At 40.8% G+C, this 22,972-nt stretch overlaps 2 protein-coding genes across 2 annotated transcripts; both read left to right on the top strand.

Moving 5' to 3' along the window:
- Positions 1-179: 179 nt before the first annotated feature.
- On the top strand, positions 180-11,708 carry LOC310988920 (uncharacterized protein; the record flags this gene model as incomplete). The annotated part of the gene is made up of 3 exons (XM_083975722.1): positions 180-259; positions 10,351-10,891; positions 11,226-11,708. Exons 1-3 carry the CDS (start codon positions 240-242, stop codon positions 11,706-11,708), a joined length of 1,044 nt encoding a protein of 347 aa, XP_083831848.1. The 5' UTR covers positions 180-239.
- A 3,060-nt stretch (positions 11,709-14,768) lies between these two features.
- igf3 (insulin-like growth factor 3) lies at positions 14,769-21,163 on the top strand (the record flags this gene model as incomplete). The annotated part of the gene is made up of 4 exons (XM_083975721.1): positions 14,769-14,804; positions 16,503-16,647; positions 19,286-19,488; positions 20,954-21,163. The coding sequence occupies 4 exons, from the start codon at positions 14,769-14,771 to the stop codon at positions 21,161-21,163; spliced, it is 594 nt and encodes a 197-aa protein (XP_083831847.1).
- Positions 21,164-22,972: the final 1,809 nt, after the last annotated feature.

The raw sequence follows: 22,972 nt of genomic DNA, 5'->3' as shown, positions 1-22,972 counted from the left end.
CGGATGTAAAACAGGTGTTTATGCCAAAATTTTGCCATAGTTAACACCAGGCGGCGCCAAGCGCTTATTAATCGCCTGGTGGCGTTTTGAACCTCTCTTTTACGGTGTTACTGAAACGTGATGGAGGAGGATTCTGACCCATTCGGCTTGCCATACTGCAGAACTCCATCCGGAAATCCGGTTGAGTTTACAATGAAATGAAAATGCTACTGGACTGTAGTCGGCTTTTGTAGAGCTGGATGCGACTGTTTCGTCCAAGGTAGGAGCAACAATGCACGCTCTTCTTTTAAGTTTTACGTATTTATGTCTTTAGGAAACATTTTCCGACGTAATTTAGTAGCGTATCAACAATAAAAACGTCTATTTTCCTCGTCGCTGGTCATTTTCAGTCGTTTTGAGGTCATTATTTGTGATAATGAGACCAGGTTTTGTGATGTGTGTCTTCAATCTTAGACGAGACAGTTCGACACATTCTCTGTGCTGAAAACCCAGAGACATTTTAAAGCACAGTTCATTCAGTGTCTTGGTTAGGACTGACTGGTTCAGGTAGGAGAGATACTCCTCCGCCCGAGCTGTGTCTCATCATGTCGACCTTTATCACCGCGGGCAGTTTCATTTGTCCTTGTTATTTTCTATCCGCTATTATGGTGGCTGACTGCCTGCTGCTCAGGCTTATTAAAATAACTCGAACATCCAGTTTTATTATTATTATTGTTGTATTATTTCACTCGTGAGAAATTTTAAGAGAGCCACTCTGGGGTCACTGCTGGGGCTGTGATCTCTGTCAACATGGGAATCGAACCCACGACCTTAAGAGCAAGACAGAGCTAATCAGACACGATCATACGAGTTACTCACACACGTTAGTCCACAATGAGAACACTTTACTGGGAGGCTGCTTTGTTGCACAACTTCATGTTAACACATTCACTTCATATCCCTAATTACCAGTGGCGGCTGGTGGTGAAATTGATTGGGTGGGCTAACAAATAAGTTATAGCCATAGAATAAAGTTTTTAAAAAAGTAACCCCCCCCCCCCCTCTCTCTCTCTCCCCCTCTGACACACGCGCACACAGTGGACCCTGAATAAAACAATGAACAACAGCACAACTGGCATTATGGCAGATATAAACAGTTTATAAGCTGGGCCTGGGCCTACCTTATTTGAAAAGAAGTTCACATCTGCGGCCTTTTTGGGTGGCAAACATGTTAATGACCATGTCATTAAAGTCTGGTGTTCTAATGAACTCCCGCTCGATAGAGAGCATAGCCAGGGCGTTTAGTCTGTCCTGTCCCATTTTGCTTCGTAGAAAAGACTTAATCCGTTTGAGTGTGCTGAAACACCTCTCTGACTCTGCTGATGTCACTGGAGTTGTGATGTTTATTTGTGTCAATTTCAAAGTTTCAGAAAAGGTGCTCTGAAGATTATTTTCAGTGAGCATCCTCAAAAGTGACATAGCGGACTTGGACGCTGCAAACTCCGCACTGCTGTACATCACCATCAGCTCACCCTTCAGTTTCTCTTTGCAGATCATCGGGAAACTTTCACTTGCGATGTCCAGCTGCTTCTGGGGGAAACTGGTCTTGAACGTAGGGAACAGTTCAGGGTCAATAAGTTCAAAAGACTCCAAGTGTCGGGCTTTCTCAAAGCGAGCCTTTGATTGCTTGATCATTATGTCACAGCACTGTGCAGCCACTGAAACAGTGTTGCACCGCCGCGTCCGGCGCGGTGCTTCGGCAGCAGCTGTGTCTGCATCTGGATTTGACTGTGTGCCCTCGCTGGCGATCTTGTCCTTCACTTCAGTTATGGAGCGGGAAAAATTGTCCAGGGCCTGTCTAGTTTTGAGTGGATCTGTGTTTCGTTTCTGAAGAATGCTGTACAGGATATCAACGTGCAGAAGAGCCGAGTGAAAAAACGACAAAAAAAAAGGAAGTTGACATCCTCTAGCAATGCGCACAGGCCGTGGGCTTGCTGGATTGACACACTGTCCCAAGACTGATCATTCCGGATTTTTTCGAAGCACTTTTTCAAGGTGTCCTGATGATCAAACACTGTGTGCACGGTGCGACTTTTAAAGTTCCATCGTGTCTGTCCTGCCGCTGGGATCCTCGCGCCACACACTTCATCCAGGACCATGGTTCTCTTGGGTGACTTGGAGAAAAACGTCGCAAAAGCAGAGATGTTGGCAAAAAATAATCTGATGGGTGTGAGAGAGGAGCAGGCCTGCTGCATAATCAAATTTAATTGATGAGCATAGCAATGCACAAAATGAGCATGAGGGAACGTCTCCTTCAACCTGGCCTGCAAGCCAGATGATGCTCCGCTCATCACGGCTGCTCCATCGTAGGTCTGCGCAATCAGTTTGTTTTCGAGTTTGTGTGGCTGGAGCTTTTCTTTTAAGAGTGTTTCAAGTCCCGCTGCAGTCCTGTCCACTAACGGGGAAAAACCAAGAAATCGCTCCACAACGGAGCCTCCTGTAATGTACCGAAGCACAATGACACACTGGCTGATACACGCCACGTCCGTGGTCTCGTCGGCCTGGACAGCCACAAATGGTGCCTGTGATATTTCCTCAGCCACTTTTTGTTCGTACACAGAAAACATACAGTCAAGCAACTCATTTTGACTTGTCTTGGACGTGTACTTGGCAACCTGCGTGTTTGACAAGTGATCAGCTAACTGGCTGTCTAAAAAAGAAAACTGGTCAACCAGGTCCAGAAATACGCCGCGCTGGACTGAAGATGCAGATTCGTCTGATCCCCGCAGAGACAGCTCATGTCCCCCACAAAATTTTATGCAGTCCACAATCCTGGACAGTGAATGTCTGTTTTTTCTGACCAGCTCGTTATGTCTCTGCACAGCAATACGATGGCCCTCATCCAGTTGACAGGCAATGTTAACTTTTCCCAGCATGGATAGTTTAACGCTGTTGCCGATGTGACTTGTGCTGCATTCATGTTTCCTCGTTTTGTCAGACAAATGTTTCAAATCCACAATTCCTTGCTGGGTCCAAACCGTGTCTCCCCCAAAAAGCAAACATGGGAAACAGAAAAGTGACTTCTTAGCTACACTTGCTGTTAGCCAGTCTTTTTTTTCAAACCAAGTTACACAAAACTTACGGTTTTGTCGTTTATCAGTTTGTGTGATGTTAATATCATTTGGACGATGTGGCCCCAGTCTCTTAATTTCCAATTTTTCCCCAAAAGACATTGAAGAAAACTGATTTTTTAGAAGATGATCGACCTCATTAATGTTAGCACCCGCCATTTTCTTCTTTTTCTTCTTGTTATTATTATTATTTTCATATTCTTCTTCGTCTTTTTCATTATTCTTCCCTCCCATCTTGTCATTGGTCAGAAAACCGCGGTGTTGGGCTAAATGAAATTAGCCCCAATGACAAGTGAATCAAGGGGGCGGGACATGACGCCTGTCAATCATTGACCCTGCGTCAGCCCGCTGCTGATTGGTCAGAACCGATCGGCCTGCGGGCTGAATGAAATTAGCCCCAACGGACAGTGAATGGCGAGGGCGGGACATGGCACCTGTCAATCATCCACAGTCGGAAAATGAATGAGAGCAGGCAGGAGCAGACTCGGTGAGCTCGGGCTGAATAAAATTAGCCCATTTAGAGATATCCAGTGTTTTTCTTTTAACTACTTGGTGCTGTTGTCACACAAACTACATTTTAAACTTATAACAATCTTTTGTATGTTATTTAGACATGTAACTCTCATCATCTCATCTTTATTGCATAACGTAGGGAGGGCTTAGCCCCACTAGCCCATTGATACCAGCCGTCCCTGCTAATTACTGAATAGGTCTCAGCTGTGGCTCTTGTCCTACTTGCCTGAGGCTCAGACGTTGCTATGGCAATTTGAGGAGGTTGCCATGACGATCAACACACTAGTGGCAGAGGCAGGCAGAAAAGTCAAGAAAGAGGGTGATTTTTCTGCCTCGGTGCAGGTCTGACATTTGGGCTACTTGTGCCAAAACAGTAGCTCCTATCAGAGCAATAAGCAGACCGTGAACAGCCAGAGACCTTCCTGAACACGTTGATATGTTTTTGGCGTTTCTAGAGTAAATATTTCTGAAACTCATGTGAGTTAAAAATGGTAGTCCCATCTGCTTGGCTCAGAGACCTGGCTGCACTCAAGAGTCTCACAGGTCAAATTCTGTAGGCCTCTCTGCTTTTTTGAGCACATTGTAAGTGAGAGGACGAGTATAGGCTATCTACAACAGTGGAGAAAAAAATGTGTGTAGAATGTAATTTGTGGCCATGAGCAGTGTGGAAAGAGAAACATTTCAGACAGTTTCTCCTACTCTGGCCAATAATGTCACCCACTCTAGCCTGATAATCTCAACATTTCTCCAAAAGTGATCATGATCATTGAACAACAGTGATTGATCTAAAACTAATATTGATATTTGGCCTCCCATTCATTTTTATTGGAATTTTTTTTTTTTTGCAGTATTCACAATGGCGATTCTGGGGGGTGGCCTGGGGTGGCACTGGCCACCCCTGAAAACTCATTGGCCACCCCTGTGGCCACCCCAAATTTGATAGGTAGTTGTTGGTTAAGTTCGTCAACACAAGAAACAAGAGGAACGCTGTCACACACTCCTCTACACACAGTCACTGTAGCTGTGCCTCGCTCCGCTCTCTCTCTCTCTCTCTCTCTCCCTCTCTCTCTCTCTGTCACACACACACACACACACACACACACACACACACACACACACACACACACACATACGGGCGCATAGGTCGCGCTTGACCGCTAATAAACGGTAAATGCGCTATATCGCGCTAATTGTACAGTGTTGAAATTAACACACTTTATACAGAGTGCAGTCAGACACCAGGCTAAAGAGAGAGGAACAGCAGATCCTCTGACTGCGCAGTCAGCTGCAGAGTGACAGACAGGTGACTGTGAACCAGCGACACCAGTGAGGCACAAGTTAACGTCCGTTTGTGGTCAGACCTTCCGTCACGGGGTCGGGGACGAGCTGCTGCATAACTGACACACATCAGGCTACTGTAGCCTAGGCTAAGTCCTCCTGTTAATATGTTTGCTGTGAAATAGGACTAGACTATATAGCTGTGCAGTACCTATTCTTAGTAGACCGGAAAGCAGCAGATGATAGAAGCGTCATTACAACCAGAGGAGACAGGAGATTTTTATTTTTTAGAGAATTGAGACTTGACTTGGATTTGGTAAAAAAAAAAAAAAAAAAGACTTGTGAACATCTCTGGCCCCCACTACTTAACTTTAGTTTTCATTCTTGCATTAGAGCATGGCATTTAATGTTTTAATGTCATGCTGTAATTTTCTGTCATGTTTGTACATTTACTAGCTATACATAATGAATATTGCACTGAAGCTTGATTTTAAGAAAATCGTGAATCAAATCAGAATTGTAGGCTAATATCTGCCCGAACAATTGCAATTAGATCTTTTCCCAAAATCGTTCAGCCCTAGATGCACTTAAGAATATCCATGTTCTGTGTTTCTAAGAAACTTGTTCTGTAAATTGTTTACTTGTGATCAAAAATCTGAAGCTCAGTGCTGATGCTTTTCTGTAAATACTATAGTTTTCTAATAATAATAATAATAGCAACTTCTTCCAGTTTTAGGCTTACAATTACAGGTTAAAGTCCCACCCACTCCATAGGCTGCATACAGATAATTTTTATATGGTTGAAGAGACAATGGTGTAGCTACTTGCTCAGCCATCTGGCCACCATCTGTGTCACCTGTATTGTTACCTACGTTTGCTTTACTAATTTAGGCAGCATCTTGTGATTAAACAAAAACCCACGTGTGCTGGCAAAAAACAAACCAAAAAATCAAATTCCAGTATCTTCAACAAATTTAGATGTAAGATAAATAATAACATAAACCAAGCATGTTAAGAGCAATTTCAGTTTTTTCTTACAAGCATAGTTTATCTTTTGCTTACAGATAGGCCTACACTTTTTAATGAGGCCTATCTTTAAATATTAAGCTTTAATTTGAGTTTTTGGGTTTCTTCTGTTGCCTAGATTGCTGTGTTTATTTAATCACTAGATAGGGCTTCAATTAGTAAAGAACACACAGGTAACAATACAGGTAGGCTAATACAGATAATGAGCTAATGACTGATGAATGTTATTCTATAGGATGAGTTAAGAGCAGGTGAATTTTGCTACCCTGATACAAATTGTGAAGAGGTGAGGACTTTTATCCACTACAAGGCTCTTAGAAAAGCTGTACCCTATCCTGAACAATTACTGATTAAAAACCGACATGTTAAAACAACCAGAGAGTACCAAGAACTGTGAAAAAAATACTGTTTTTTAATTATTTTTTTTTTTTTACCAGTAAACCTTTCTTCTTGACATTTATGAGACAGGAAATCATGGGCGAGAGAGAGGTAATGTGACATGCAGTAAAGAACCTCCAGCCAAGATTTGAACCGCGGTCGGCTGCGTATATCACAATAGTTTTGTTATGCCATGGCCACCCCACACTAGCTTTGTGTCCCATCTTGGCCACCCCAGTAAAAATATCCTGGATACGCCACTGAGTTCTTGGTACTCTCTGGTTGTTTTAACATGTCGGTTTTTAATCAGTAATTGTTCAGGATAGGGTACAGCTTTTCTAAGAGCCTTGTAGTGGATAAAAGTCCTCACCTCTTCACAATTTGTATCAGGGTAGCAAAATTCACCTGCTCTTAACTCATCCTATAGAATAACATTCATCAGTCATTAGCTCATTATCTGTATTAGCCTACCTGTATTGTTACCTGTGTGTTCTTTACTAATTGAAGCCCTATCTAGTGATTAAATAAACACAGCAATCTAGGCAACAGAAGAAACCCAAAAACTCAAATTAAAGCTTAATATTTAAAGATAGGCCTCATTAAAAAGTGTAGGCCTATCTGTAAGCAAAAGATAAACTATGCTTGTAAGAAAAAACTGAAATTGCTCTTAACATGCTTGGTTTATGTTATTATTTATCTTACATCTAAATTTGTTGAAGATACTGGAATTTGATTTTTTGGTTTGTTTTTTGCCAGCACACGTGGGTTTTTGTTTAATCACAAGATGCTGCCTAAATTAGTAAAGCAAACGTAGGTAACAATACAGGTGACACAGATGGTGGCCAGATGGCTGAGCAAGTAGCTACACCATTGTCTCTTCAACCATATAAAAATTATCTGTATGCAGCCTATGGAGTGGGTGGGACTTTAACCTGTAATTGTAAGCCTAAAACTGGAAGAAGTTGCTATTATTATTATTATTAGAAAACTATAGTATTTACAGAAAAGCATCAGCACTGAGCTTCAGATTTTTGATCACAAGTAAACAATTTACAGAACAAGTTTCTTAGAAACACAGAACATGGATATTCTTAAGTGCATCTAGGGCTGAACGATTTTGGGAAAAGATCTAATTGCAATTGTTCGGGCAGATATTAGCCTACAATTCTGATTTGATTCACGATTTTCTTAAAATCAAGCTTCAGTGCAATATTCATTATGTATAGCTAGTAAATGTACAAACATGACAGAAAATTACAGCATGACATTAAAACATTAAATGCCATGCTCTAATGCAAGAATGAAAACTAAAGTTAAGTAGTGGGGGCCAGAGATGTTCACAAGTCTTTTTTTTTTTTTTTTTACCAAATCCAAGTCAAGTCTCAATTCTCTAAAAAATAAAAATCTCCTGTCTCCTCTGGTTGTAATGACGCTTCTATCATCTGCTGCTTTCCGGTCTACTAAGAATAGGTACTGCACAGCTATATAGTCTAGTCCTATTTCACAGCAAACATATTAACAGGAGGACTTAGCCTAGGCTACAGTAGCCTGATGTGTGTCAGTTATGCAGCAGCTCGTCCCCGACCCCGTGACGGAAGGTCTGACCACAAACGGACGTTAACTTGTGCCTCACTGGTGTCGCTGGTTCACAGTCACCTGTCTGTCACTCTGCAGCTGACTGCGCAGTCAGAGGATCTGCTGTTCCTCTCTCTTTAGCCTGGTGTCTGACTGCACTCTGTATAAAGTGTGTTAATTTCAACACTGTACAATTAGCGCGATATAGCGCATTTACCGTTTATTAGCGGTCAAGCGCGACCTATGCGCCCGTATGTGTGTGTGTGTGTGTGTGTGTGTGTGTGTGTGTGTGTGTGTGTGTGTGTGTGTGTGTGTGTGTGTGTGTGTGTGTGTGTGTGTGTGTGTGTGTGTGTGTGACAGAGAGAGAGAGAGGGAGAGAGAGAGAGAGAGGGAGAGCGGAGCGAGGCACAGCTACAGTGACTGTGTGTAGAGGAGTGTGTGACAGCGTTCCTCTTGTTTCTTGTGTTGACGAACTTAACCAACAACTACCTATCAAATTTGGGGTGGCCACAGGGGTGGCCAATGAGTTTTCAGGGGTGGCCAGTGCCACCCCAGGCCACCCCCCAGAATCGCCATTGCAAGAACTGTGAAAAAAATACTGTTTTTTAATTTTTTTTTTTTTTTACCAGTAAACCTTTCTTCTTGACATTTATGAGACAGGAAATCATGGGCGAGAGAGAGGTAATGTGACATGCAGTAAAGAACCTCCAGCCAAGATTTGAACCGCGGTCGGCTGCGTATATCACAATAGTTTTGTTATGCCATGGCCACCCCACACTAGCTTTGTGTCCCATCTTGGCCACCCCAGTAAAAATATCCTGGATACGCCACTGAGTATTCATATTCTGTAGAGAAAAGCCACATGTTTAGATATACAGCAGGGAAAATAAGTATTAAATGCTTCAACATTTTTCTCAGAAAATATATTTGTAATAGCTATTGACATGAAATTTTCACCAGATGTCGGCAACAGCCTAAGTAATACACACATACAAAGAAATCCAAACATTTATTTCCATGAATTAAAGCAGATATCAGTGGAATGTTTTTGTTAATATAAGTCCTAAATAGTCCTATTTTCCGTCAGCAATCACTTACATGAAGTATTTCAGCCTAAACACGAGTCTCTCCGTCACTCTGCTCTGCTGTAACCCGAGGAGAAAATTTTCCTTGTGGGATACAAGTGTTATCCAATGAGGAGAGAGAACGGCATGAAGGGCTGTGTGTGCAGCCAAGGGATGCGCGTGAATGTGGTGACGTAGCACGAGGACCAATTGATGCCTGACAAGGGCGGGGGCTGCTAACTCATGGTGCGTTCAAAGAAACTCGTACTTTGTGTTTTTCCTTCCTGTGAAGTCATACCAGTTCGATCTGGTACGAGTTCACGGGTCGGAAGTTACGAGTGGCCGTTATAGGGAACTTTCACAGACAACAGGATGGTAAAAACACGAGCTACGGGTTACCTGGAACGCTACCAAGTCGTAGTTGTGACTTGAAGCTGTAACTTACGGTTTCAAAAGCCTGCCTTGAACGCAGCATTAGCCGAAACGGCCGTGAAGCTGATATCTGCTTTAAGTAATGTGTGATAAAGCTAAATGACACAGGGAATAAGTTTTGAACACATGGAGAAAATGAGGTGCAAAAGGTATGGAAAACCAAGAAAGCAGCTGGAGTCTGTCAGTATTTAGAAAGTAATCCTGTTAGAAAGTAATCCTGTCCCCTGTCAGTGCAAAGTAATATCAACTGCTTTAGTCCAAATGAATGCCTATAAAAAGGGTTCTCATCACCAAGGTGTCACAGGAAGCATCTCATGATGGGTAAAGGCAAAGAATCTTCAGAAACATATGTTGCAGAACATACTGATGGCATCGGTTACAGACATGTATGAATGCACCGTTTTATCCGTTTGTGCTATTATCTGAAACTGAAAAGAACAACATTTCACCATAAACTGGCCATGACCAGGTCCAGTAATGAATGAGTAATGCACTCAACCGCCATGGCCCCTATGCTCACCATGCAGGTCTATTGACGTGTTCAATACTTATTTTCCCCGCTGTATAATTAGCCAAGGTCCTGTCAAAGGTGGAAGACAAGTAGCAAACTGAAATTTAGCTGGAAGATGAATAATAATAATGATAAGAAGAAGAAACATGCAGGATAACAATAGTGCCTCAGCGCGTTAGCCCGTGGCTCTGATAACAATCATAGAAACACAAGTCTGTATGCGGGAAATTGTCTTTGAAAAAGTGCAAAATTGATAATGAAGCAGCTTATCATGATAAACATTCATCATAACTTGAAAACTGAAAATGTCAACAACTGTGTTTACTTTGGTTTATTCAGCTAATATGGGGTGTCAGATTTCATTTAAAGCATTATGTTTTAGCAGGGAGGAAACGATGACATTGGGCTCTAAAACTACCCTAGCTGTGGACAGCACCTAAACTGTTAAACTCTGTCTTCTCAGGAAAAACACACAGAACATGGATCTCCTTGGCAGACTGGAAATCTACATCCCAGCAGAGGCTGAGGTGAAGAACATCCCTCTGAGGAGTTTACCAAACTCGGTGCTCAGGAGAATGAACAACCATCTGTCTGACTCTAAGAGCCCCATGACCCTCACAGGCTCTCCAGAAGGCGTATGGATCTGTCCGGTAACCCTACGGAGGAAAGGGCAGAAAGCAGTAGAAAACATGTCCTCAGTCCTGGGCAGAGAGTTCCAGCCTGCACCGGGTCCTCACCGAATGACGGTCGTGTCTAATAACCACACGGCGTACAAGCTGCTGAAAGATGTCACTCCTGGGAAAGGGCTCTCCACACACAGATCTCACACCTCTCTGTTGCCTCAAGGGTCTGCACCTCGACTCTACCACTCTGCTGTAGTCATCTATCACGGGAACATTTACCTGTCCATCAGGAGGACCAATCGAAGCCAGAGGAAACAGCAGACGCAGCTGACTGGCCAGTCTTCCATTCCTTCAACATCATCATCTAAAGGCCAGAGGAAGGTAATTTCAGCTGGTGATCACAATCACAGCAACAACACAAAAGAATAAAACTTAAGGTCAAAGGTTGCCATAATCCCTACAGGAAGGAAACCAAGAAATCCCATTAGCCTCCATGGCGTAGCTCTGAGCAGCTCGCGGCTCTGCTCCGCCGTTCTAAAAATAGCTTGCACCAACAATTAAAGATAACAAACCTACTCCTAAAACTGTAGGGATTATGGCAATGGGCCAATTTGCCAAAATGTTGAAATATCCCTTTTTTAATCATGTACCATGACTATAAATCCCCAAAAACTGAGTTTGAACCTTGCGTGATATGTCTTTGCATATTGTACAGGAGCTGCTGAATAACAACAGGCCCAAGAGGAAACAAACCACATGCAAAGTGACACAAAGTGAAAACAAGAAGGGCGTTAGACACAAGGTAAGGGAAGTATCCTCCTCCAAAACGACACGCTCTGTCCCTCAGTCCACCAGTGGTGTGCACAAGGTGGACGGCCACTGTCACAAGGACGCTGGAGGCCAGCAGGCAGCAGAGGAAGCGTCCGGCCTGGAGCCGGTGTGGTTTCAACCCGAGGAGGAGCAGGAGGCAGCGGTGGCCAACATGGACAGCTCCGGAGGCGAGATGCAAAACTTTGAAGGCGATGAAGCCGAGAGCACCAATGAGAACAGCGACATGGACGCTAACATGCAAACCACAGAGCCTGGAGGCACAGCCTGCGACTATGAAGGCCTGGCGAAAGATGAGAAGATAGCTCAAATAAATGCAAGACTAAATGCAAGAATGAAAGAAACTGTTCCCAACAACTCTTCTTCATAACGACACACTCGTCAGACAGAAGCAAAGTGATGATACACCAGTTCCACTAAATGTAAACTCAGGTTAAGTTTAATAGAAAGCATTTATTTTCTTTTTGAGAGGCCAAAAGATGAAGATTAATCAAGACATCAAACATCAGTCTGTGCATTTAGCACTTTAATCCAGAGATATAGATAATGTAGATAGTTATTCTTATTTAATGAGTTTGTTCACTGGTGCATCACTATCCCATTTCCTTGTGAGGTTACAGATCAGCATCATATTCATATCTATATTATGTCCACACTGAAACTGTCCTCTAAAAATGAAGCCTATGGTTATCTGTGCAACAGATTATTATGACCCATAGTTGAGTTGTTTTCAAGCATGAATAACTAGGAAATTCATGTTTGAATACAAATGTGACTCCCAGCACGCGATTGAAACAAAGGAATGAGAAAGCCGAGCATGTAAAAGCACTGGATGGAAGTCAACACATTCCCATAACATTTGTTCCACAGTGTGATTTATAGATATTCTCTAAACCTGACATTTCACTGCATTGGACAGGATTTTTTTTTAATATGAAAAAACAAACGAACCTAAAAACATTTCTTATTCCTGAATAATCCTGAGTTGCTAATTTCCTACTTATCAATTACAGAATTTCTGTTCACTGTTTAAAGAAACATCAAAAGCTGATGAAGCATTCTCCTCTCTTGTCAAAACCCACTGCCTACATTTAACTGTTAACGTTTCTCTCCTGTGGTTTTAACTTTTCAAACGTGTTGTCCTCCTCCAACCGAAGCTGATGTCTCTAGAGGACGAACTGTTCATCAGACTTCACTGTCGGACACAAACTCTTTTTCACAGACTCAGCAGAACTCCCGACCTTGAGGAAACTTGGAGACTTTGATGTGTAAAGTTCTTTATTTTCATCTGGGCCTGCAGGTGTCACCAGAGGAGTGGACTGTTTACCAACCCACTGTCATGATCACACGTTCAAAACCCTGCTCGACAATAAGGACTGTGTGATGACTTGAGCACATGAAAATAGTGAAGCTTGTGTTTTCTGTTGTAATATTGTTTAGTGAAGCTGTAGAGGTGAGTTTGAGCTCACTCATTGAGTTACTGTGAGGCTGAGATGAATCTTTATTTTAGGATCATTACAATAATGTGATAGCCACATAATGTTTGGTTTAGAAATCTTTTCCGGTGGCACTGTTGCTGTTTTTGTTTGACCATGTGTCCTTCATTTGCTCCCTTATTGCTTCTCTCCTCATTGTTTCATGTAAACAAGTTCTGTACCTGTCGAACCTTTTATCAAAGAGCCTGAAAGTGGTTTCTCATCTGTTGAACCGGTGACCAAATATGAATCTACTGTACCCTTCAGTCGTCTGTTCTCAACCTGTCGACATGTTCTTCACCATGACTTTAAAATCTAGCTGCTAAGTGCTCGTGCCTCAAATGTAATTTATGTTCCAACAGACACAATCACTTTTGGCCGAGTTTGTTTTTTGTTGTTTTTAAAGGGAGATGTCAGATTTCTGTAAATGCAAATAAAGAAATGGGTTTGAACAGCACCATGACTCTTTGTTTCTAAAGTGAAGCAGCACTTCACCATCTTAGATTCTCTCCCAGATGATTCACATCGTCTCCTCGTCGGGGGTTATTTATTTAAACTTAAATCAATTCAGTCAGACAACTCTGAAATGAGAACAAATCATTTATTGAGTATAAGCATTGCAAGCTGAAGCACAGCATAGGTATCCTTGAGCATGGCTGCAGCAGGTTTGGAGTCAGGCTCTGTCTCAGTGCTTGAGTTGTCTGCCAGAACTAGCTCCGCAGGCTTCGCATCATCAATTGGGACAAGTGTGACTATCAATATGAATGCTAATTGAAAAACGTATATAAATAATCTGCACACTAGGACCTAGTAGATTAAAAAGTGGTGGAGTGGGCCCATAAAATTTTAATGACTGCTTTTCCAAAACAAAATGGCTTTCTCAAAAACAGAGCTACTGTAACCATTGAACTGGCAGGTCAGGCCTTCAGTTTAAATTTGAGTTTAAAGTTTAGGTCCAACAGAATTGTTGAAAACAAAAACTAGACTGACTGAAAAAGATTTAAAATTATCTTTAATTTTTAACTACTTTGGCGTCACAGAATTGGGACTTAAGCCACGATTTAAATGATGATTGAATTTACAGCTGAAAGTCAAATTACAATGCTGTCATCTATCAATTATTTATCTTGCTGATAATCACATCTAAGCTGTTTAAGCCAGGAGCACACTATGCAGTATACGTTTAACACCTGTTAAAATTGTAACACGTTTTCTGAATTTCCCAGAGCTATTAAAAATATGAAACTTTCAATCTGATACTGCTGCTGCCCTGAGAAAAAACATAATCAATTTGACAACGTATAGGTACAACACCTAGAGAAAAGTCAGAAAGCACCAAATGGAAAATGGCACATGGAAAAAATAATACTCATCTAGATTTAAATGAAGAGGTGTGGTATATCGTTATGTGTTAATGTTGTGATACTAGCATTGTACTGATTTCGAACATACAAGTTCAAACACAATATCTGAATCATGACATCACAGTGTTAAAATATATACAATAAATATTATACTATATTCTAAATATTATTATGGACCGGTATATTACCGGTATATACTTTTTTGTTTGTTTGTTGAATTTGAACATGTTTGTCTTTCTTATATTCAGTTTGTGAGCTAGAAAACCAAAACCATCCAGAACATGAAGCAAATAAATGTTCTTTAATCTAAATTTAAAAAATGTCCCGTATCTGTTCAACCAAAACAAAACATGTAAAAATCCCATGGTTCCTTATCATAACATGAAGTTATAGAGACGTTCTGGAGGATCTGACAGTCAAACACAGTAGGAACACTGACAGTGACAGTGACAGTTTGTCAAATCGTCTGATAGGAGATATGAGAGTGAATATGTGAGGGGTGAAGGGAGGAAACCTCTGTGAGGAGTTCCCTCCTTCCCGCTGCCTCAGTATAAGACTGCAGCTGTGCTGAAGTCAGTCCACTCAGACAGGATGCACTCCTCATGCTGCTCCTCCTCCAGACCACAGGTAAGACCTGCTCTCTCTGCACTCGTCCGCTCTGAGACTGACCACACGTAGCTGATATAGTGTAGACGGTAGCGTTGAAATGAATGGATGATAAATGAAGATTTCTTGCTTTTCTCACTAACACACTTCTCATTGGACGCAAGAGTTTCCTCTAATTCGTTGAGCGCAGCAGCTAAACAGGCAAATTCACAGATTTACAAAACACTGAAATGGACAAAACCTTTCTACATGTACAGGATTAGTTTCCAACAATAACTGAGTGATAAATGCTCAAGTGTCTTAATATTTTCCTGTGCATTGGAAGCAGCGATGGATTGTCGCTGACCACCAATGCAGTGCACTGTATTTTTGTTTATTGATTATTGTATACATAATAGTTGGGGAAATGATTAGGAAATCCTTAGCCGTACCTCATCTCTCTTCAAATACTTATATTTGAACTTTGAACCAAATGGTTTTAGGTCATTATTCTTCATTATTCTGTAACCAATTTATAACCAAAATGAGTTGTGTAAATGTATTACTATTTTTATGTTTCTAATGGGCATTGAATCATGGTGGAAGCGTTTTTACTACTTGCCAAATATAACAATAGTATTCTTTAATATCTTTTTAGTAAAATAAGTATTTATTGATCATTTAAGGTCTAAAGGCTGAAACCCGTGTTCCCATTGGATGGCATGTCAGGATTTGCTGAGTTGTCATATTTCAAACCAACTAAATGTCTATTCAGCCCATGGAGCCTCCATCTATGATTTTTAGAACATGACACTAGTCTAATTGCTGGATGGGGTCAGTTTTCACATCTAAAACAGGGTCAAAGGTGAGAAAAAGGCCAGACTCACACCTGATTCAATATGATTAAATAAAAACATGTCCATAGTGTTTCAAGTTCAAGTTCAAAGTGTTTATTGTCATATGCACAGTGGAAAGGTGAGTTTCCCTGACAATGAAATTCTTACTTTGCTGTCCTCGTCATAGAAGCCAGCAATTAATAAAAAGAGCAATTACAAAACAACAATAGTACAATACAACAACAATGAGCAGCAATAATAATAATAATAAAAGAAATAAAATTAGAGAAAAGGAGGTAGTGTTTCTTTAGTTATCAAAAGATAAATTCATGTTCTGAATGTTTAACAAAATCAAATTAGTTACCACTGATTGTGACTCACATTATAAAGGGCAAGGCTGAGCATTTAGAAACACTGGGGTCAAGTTGTTCTGGACTCCCAGACTGTCTCACTTCTGGCTGTGACACTTATGGCAAAATCACTTCTTTATATTTATGTTTTTGTCCCAAACCATCACCACCATTTAAAACTTCTTCATTGTGTTATTTTTATTAGTTACCTGACATGAGTGCAGTTTTTACAGACCGTAGGAGGAGACAACTGTGTGTTTGATGAATGAGATGAATGTTTAAATCACTGGTTCCCAAACTTTTTCCAACTCAGGGCTCATGAAAATCTGACAAATGTTTGCATCCTACATCCAACCCTGTAACAATGTGGAGACAAAATAATGCCAGGTTGCAAATAATTTCAAGATAATTTTGTATTGAAATATTTAAAACATTACATTTATATCTATATTTACATCTTTTCCCCAAAACAGTGCTTTTTATGCTATTTCATTGGATGATAACATGCAACAAGAGTTAAGATACATCCTCAGAGTTGTTCTTGTCGTCCTCAGGTGTTGTGTGTGCAGATGTGTATGATCTACTCTGTGGTGTGCCTGGCCAGCTGGCCGCTCTGCTCGGAGGCAGCCAGACTCCGCTGTGGCACTGATCTGCTCAGCGACCTCATCTTTGTGTGTGGGGATCGTGGGATCTATTTAGGTGAGTCTATCATGATCTCCGTCAATCCTGCTAACAAGATTCAGACTTTTCTTCTATACAAGTTAAAACTGTTGCCTCAAAATGGAAAGGTCAGGAGGTCACCGACATCTCATCCTCTAGAAACATAAGATACAATCCCATATTGAAGTTCACACTGCACACAAAAACAAGTTGCATTCAGGGACTATTTTAGCAGGACCTCCTCCCACTTCATTGATAATTTCCTTATTAGGATTTGATGACGTAAACAATGATAATTCATATTAATCTAAACATAACGTATCATTATCTTTCATGTCATTCAGCTTCTGGTCTTGTAATCAGCATCAAGAACTCTTAATCATATCCTTGTTCAGTTCACATCAGTGTGTTTGATTCATCCACATCACATTTGATTACATTTCTCTGAAGTATCGAATCAGAATTACTTTAGGGAAATTCATTGGTTAATAAGCTCCTGAATAGTAATGGAAAAGCAACGAAAAAAAACATAAGAGTAATTTATATTTAGTGTTCACAGTATAGGGCAGATGAGTTTGGAGTTAAACAGCTTGATAGCAACAGGCACACTGCAAAAACTCAAATATCTTACCAAGAATATTTGTCTTATTTCTAGTCAAATTGTCATTTCTAGTCAAAACAAATATCATTATACTTAAAATAAGACTCGTCACATTAAAAAGTAACTTGTTTTTAGACACTTTTTACTTCTTTCAAGGATATTTTCACTTGAAATAAGTAGAAAAATGTAATAGTGGAGCAAGTTTTTCTTCCTTATTACAAGCACAAAAAACCTGCTTTCACTGGCAGATTATTCTACTTATTTCAAGTGCAAATGATCTAAAAACAAGTAAATTTTTAGGTGATGAGTCTTATTTTAAGTGAAAAGAGATTAGTTTTGCCTAGAAATGAGACATTTTGACAAGAAATAAAACAAATATTCTTGGAAAGATTTTGAGTTTTTGCAGTGCAGGAATGGTGTGAAGGAGAGTCCAATAAAGTCCCTCATCTTGGACAGTATCCTCCTCTCCAACACCACTGTCAGTGAGTCCAGTTCCTCCCCCACAACATGGCTGGCCTTCTGATGCTCTTGTTGAGTCTGTTGGTGTCCTTCGCTCTCCGGCTGTAAATACGATGCATCATTTGCAGCCTGCATTAAACGTGACAGCAGCTGAACGTCGATACATTCAGAAAATGTAACTATAGCATTATTCCTGTTATATTTCCTATTTACATCCATATACACAGAGGATGTCAATGTGATCCAGTGAAACACTCTGATAATTTATCTCTCGTCAGCTGTTGGTAAACCTACGGACTACAGTATCTGACTGTGTTCGCTGACTGTGACGCAACAGCACATCAGACATGAGATCAAAAGTAAAATAGATTGCAACATGCGGCTCCTCCTGCAGCTGTCAAGGCTCTTTCAGTCCTACACTCACAATGTATATTCACTTTCATCCTGCTGCAGAATGAATGAGTCATCAGGCACCTCCCTGACAGCGTTGTGTGGTGGATAGTGATCTAAGGTGACATGTCAACATGTCATCAAGGCTAGTCTATGAGGGAACGCTTTCTCCAGCAGAGGCCTGACAGTGCAGATATGGCCATGGTCATCATATCCACATGAAAACACTGCAGTTATTCTGAGCAGGTTATCAGCTTGAAGATAGAAATGTGTTAATGCGTGCTAGTGAACACAGCAGGCTACAAACTTCAATTTTTAGTTTTAATTTGTTATGATTATTAGAATATAATTTCTCCTTCTGCGCTCAGTTTTACCCAGATGCCCTTTCACCTTATTACCTCTCCCCTGTTCTGATCAAGGCCGACTCTTCCATCTGCTATCAGACCGGTGGCAATACACCAAAAATGGCCGTGTACCAAGCAGAACACTGTGCCTCGGTGTGTGATAGCTTTGTTGTTAAAACACTTGTTATCTGAGAGGAGCTCAGCTCTCACATTAATAACAGAGAAAGGTGCAGAAAGGGAGGGATGGCAGCGGAGGAGCAGAGCCACTCAAACAGTGGAACTTAAGATAAACCTCAGACTGTATTCTCCTGTGACGTTACGGGTTGTCTCATACAGATTGCAAACAAGATTACGCTTCAAAGTCTTATAAATAAAGCTGTTTTGAGATCAACTGATTTAAGATTAACACGATGAAAACTCCAATCAGTCTTAGTTTGGATGTTGTTATCCCTGGAACATTGCAGCATAGCTGAAAATAACAAGTTAGCAAACTACTGTAAAAAAAGTATAATATGAAGATAATCTTTTTCAAAAAGGTCATAAACAATACAAAACTATCTGATGGCACCTACAACATACAGCGTCACTGCCACCATCAAAAAACAATCTTTTCTGGAGTCGGACAATGGAATTTAATGTCTGGGTTTGTTGATCACATTCAGATTCTGCAGAGGATGAACCCTGTTGATGGTGATGAACTTTCCTTCAGTGCCACCTTGCAGATCTCACTTTAATTATCTTACTAGAAAAGCATCAGTGTGAATGGTTTGCAGACTTGATCAAAAACAAAGCATGTTTTGGCTTGATGACCTCATGAATGAGTTTTTTTTTCTTTCTTAAAGCAACAAAGGTTTGACCTGAGCTTCTTTATTTCTCTCTGCAGGTAAAGGCTCGTGGTCCGGTTACGGTGCTCGGCCCCGTGGGAAGGGGATCGTGGAACAGTGTTGCAGGCCGTCCGGTTGTGATCTTCAACATCTGGAGATGTACTGTGCCAAACCAAAGGTCCAGCAGCACACCACAGCTTACCCGACAACAACGTCATCATCAACAACAATGACAGAACACACCACTACACAGATGGATGTGGTAAGAGCTTGCAGAATGTTCATTTCATAACTTTTTCAGTAACTGTCAAACATGCTTCATGGTCATCAGCAGTGAGTGGTTTGGCTTCTCTTTGTAATCAGGCCTTTAACATCCATAGCCCACCTTGAGTTAGGATTGTTTCTACTTTTGAAGCCTTTCATTAGTTGTTTCTTTTGGGGAGACGTTCTCTCTCCAAATTTTATCTTTTTAATGTAGCACTTTGAGATTGTTTGCTCAATATAAAGTGCATTACAAATAAAATTCATTATTATTATTATTATTATTATTATTATTATTATTATTATTATTATTATTATTATTATTATTAAGTGCATCGCTTTCACAATAAATATTCAAGACTCTTTAGAGTGACAGCTCAATGCTGCATTGCAATCTGGATGGGGAAAAAACACAGACTACTGGACAGGTGAAGATGTGGGAATCATCAGCCTTGACTGTCAGTGGTGAATCCTTGGTGTCTTTGCTAGCAGCTTTGCTGTTAAATTTGCATTGTATTTTTTGCAAATAAACTGGACTTGACAATCGGCATGTCCAAGCTCAGTACACATAATTGATCATGTGCGAGCTGCTCAGAGCTACGCTACAAAGGCTAGTGGGATTTCTTGGTTTCCCTAATCAAACTCATCAAATACACAATCCAACAACTCCAAAACGCTCTGGTGGACAAGTTGTGACCTGCACATTCACCACGCTATGAGGTAATAACGGAACGTTACGAGACCGAGTTGTTTTTGAGGCAAATGCAGAGTCTGCTTGCCGGAAAACTGCCCCCGACGGGAATGCGCATCAACGGTTTTGCATGAATTTACCTTGAAAACAACTCCGTCTTGTAACGTTCCGTTATTATCTCATAGTGTGGTGAACGTGCAGGTCACAACTTGTCCACCAGAGTGTTTTGGAGTTGTTGGATTGTGTATTTGATGAGTTTGATAAGGGAAACCAAGAAATCCCATTAGCCTCCGTAACATAGCCCTGAGCAGCTTGCGGCTCTGCTCCACCATTCAAAAGATAGCTTGCACCGACAATTAAAGGTAACATACCTACTCCTAAAACCATAGGGATTATGGTAATGGGCCAATTTGCCAAAATGTTGAACTATCCCTTTAAGAAAATGGTGTCAAGCTCCACTGCTGTCTAAAGTAAAACATAGCACAGGCTTAAACTTGTCCTCCAGTTAGCATGAAGCAACAACCTCCTCAAGACACAAAAATCGGAGAGATGTTCTGCTAAAATATGAAGTGCTGCAGCAAGTTTTAATCAGTTTTCTGACAGAAAAATTAGGTATAAAGTGTAAAGATTCAAAAGTAGTGACTTGAATACCAACAAAACACCACAACAAACTGATATCAGGGATGAGTCCTAGCTGAAGGTTACCTGCTCCATCCAGGCTACATGCCCTTGAAGCAACTCAGTTTTTCTTATCTTTGTGTTGCAGGCACAGCAGTTCCAAGCAGTATTTCACAAGAGACTTGTAGAGCACCTGGGGGGCCCCAACAGTCAGAAGAGGAACGCTCACAGAAGGAAAACACAGACCTCCGTATCAGGCCAACGGAAACGCAAATCATCAAACAGGAGGGGTAACATAGTGAACACATCCAGCAGGCCTCCCACAACCTCTGGGAGTCCCCCTCAAGGAGTGACGAGCGAGTCGTGACCTCTGACCTCATGTGGAGCTGCGTAGTATTAATAGTTACTGGACTGGACCGAGCAAGTTGGAAAGACTGATGCTGACTGTTGAGAAGTAACAATGATGGAAACATCAGATCATGAACAGATCTGAATGGAAACAAACAGCTGTCTTGTTGCACAGCGACAGCGTATCCACCGGCAGCCATGTCAGACGAACGTCTTCCTCTCTTTTGACTCTGATTTTGGTCTCCACCACCAAAATATCTGACTGTTTAGCTGCTAAACACTTGACTGTGTTGTCTCTAACTGCGTCTGTCTGCTGTCTGCTGCTGGGCAGGGACTGGACAGTTGTTAGCTTGTTAGCCACTGTCACTAAAGGTATTTTCTCATTAGCCTTTTTAGACACATGTTTTTAGACATTTATAAAATATTAAGAGATCACTGTAGGCCTATGTGTTAATTCACTGTGTTTACGTCTTTACAGCACTTTGAATGAATGACAGCTTTATCCTGAGTTTTGCATACAGACATTAGCAGAGCAGAATGTACTTAGATGTTTTTGGACTTGAAATGATTCCAACTGAATGTCCTGTTTGTATTAAAGTTGTTATTCATTTCTATATTTTTTCTCTCATGCATGTTGTTTTTTGTTCAAATTTTGAATATGAACATGTTTAATGTAAAAAAAAACTTTGAATGCATACATTATTTATTTGACTATGACTGTAATAATATAAATAACCTTTTTCATTGTTTGTGAGATTCATATATGGAAAAATGCTAAATAAATGGATGTCATTTTAACTTTGGGCTTGGTCTGTTTTACTTTGCCGAGTTGTTTTGAATTGCATAAAAGTTATAACACTAGAAAAACAACTTGACCTTTTGTTTTGACGTGCAGTGTGACCATAAGCGGCTGATTCATTTTGATTTTGACATGCCTGAAGGTATCATCTCTTTCTGAGAGTGGTGAAGGCCATCTCTGCCCTGCCAGCCGCAGATGATAACACAGAGGGCCTCTCTATGCTTCATAAGAAATATCTCAGTTTTCACTGAGGGAGGAAGTGTTGTGTTGTAGAGGAAGTGGTTGCCAGGTACAGTATCTGCACATGTTCACTTGTGCAATGAAAATATACACACGCTAAGTTAAATTGACTGTGATGGGTCAAAATAAAAAGTTAAAAATAGACTATGTAATCACTAAAGACTAAATAAATCCTGTTGACAATCTGATTAGCTGAAGCAGTTACAGGAGTTTTCAATATTATGCTCATTTCTGCTTCTTGACATGGTACCTTGATGTCTAAAAGTAATGTTAGTAACATGCTTTGGTCAGAAAAACCAAAACACTGAGCACAGCTGGGTTCTCTACACACCAGTTTCACAGCCCTGCTCTAAGCGGTCGGTTTAGAATCTTCGCTCTGGTAGCTGAGGTAACCATGGTAACCATGGGAGCGAGGGCTTGAATATTCACATCACCCGGCTTGTGATGTAATAAGCCGGGTGAAATTAAAACGGCTTGTTTAGAGACACATTTTCTTACTATGGCAGTTTACAAAATATTGACGTAGTTGTCAAAACTGACGTTTAAGGGGTGAGGAGGCACTCTGGATACGCAAATACACATACTTAAACAATGAAAAAGTGAGTTTTGCATAATATGTCCCCTTGAATTGTGTGAATTGGGATGATTTTTGTGTCCACATTATGATTTCAAGAGTTGTTTTGAAGTTTAATGCATGTTTATTTATTTATTAGAAGTCTATATTGTGATTCATAAAAGCCTTTAGTGAGTGACAGGTCACCAGACTCACGGATCACAGGGCTGTCAAAC

This window comes from Trachurus trachurus (genome assembly GCF_905171665.1).
Source record: "Trachurus trachurus genome assembly, chromosome: 7".
In the NCBI taxonomy this organism is placed as follows: Eukaryota; Metazoa; Chordata; class Actinopteri; order Carangiformes; family Carangidae; genus Trachurus; species Trachurus trachurus.
Note: the sequence above shows the minus strand (reverse complement) of the source record. Positions and strands in the feature narration are given on the sequence as shown.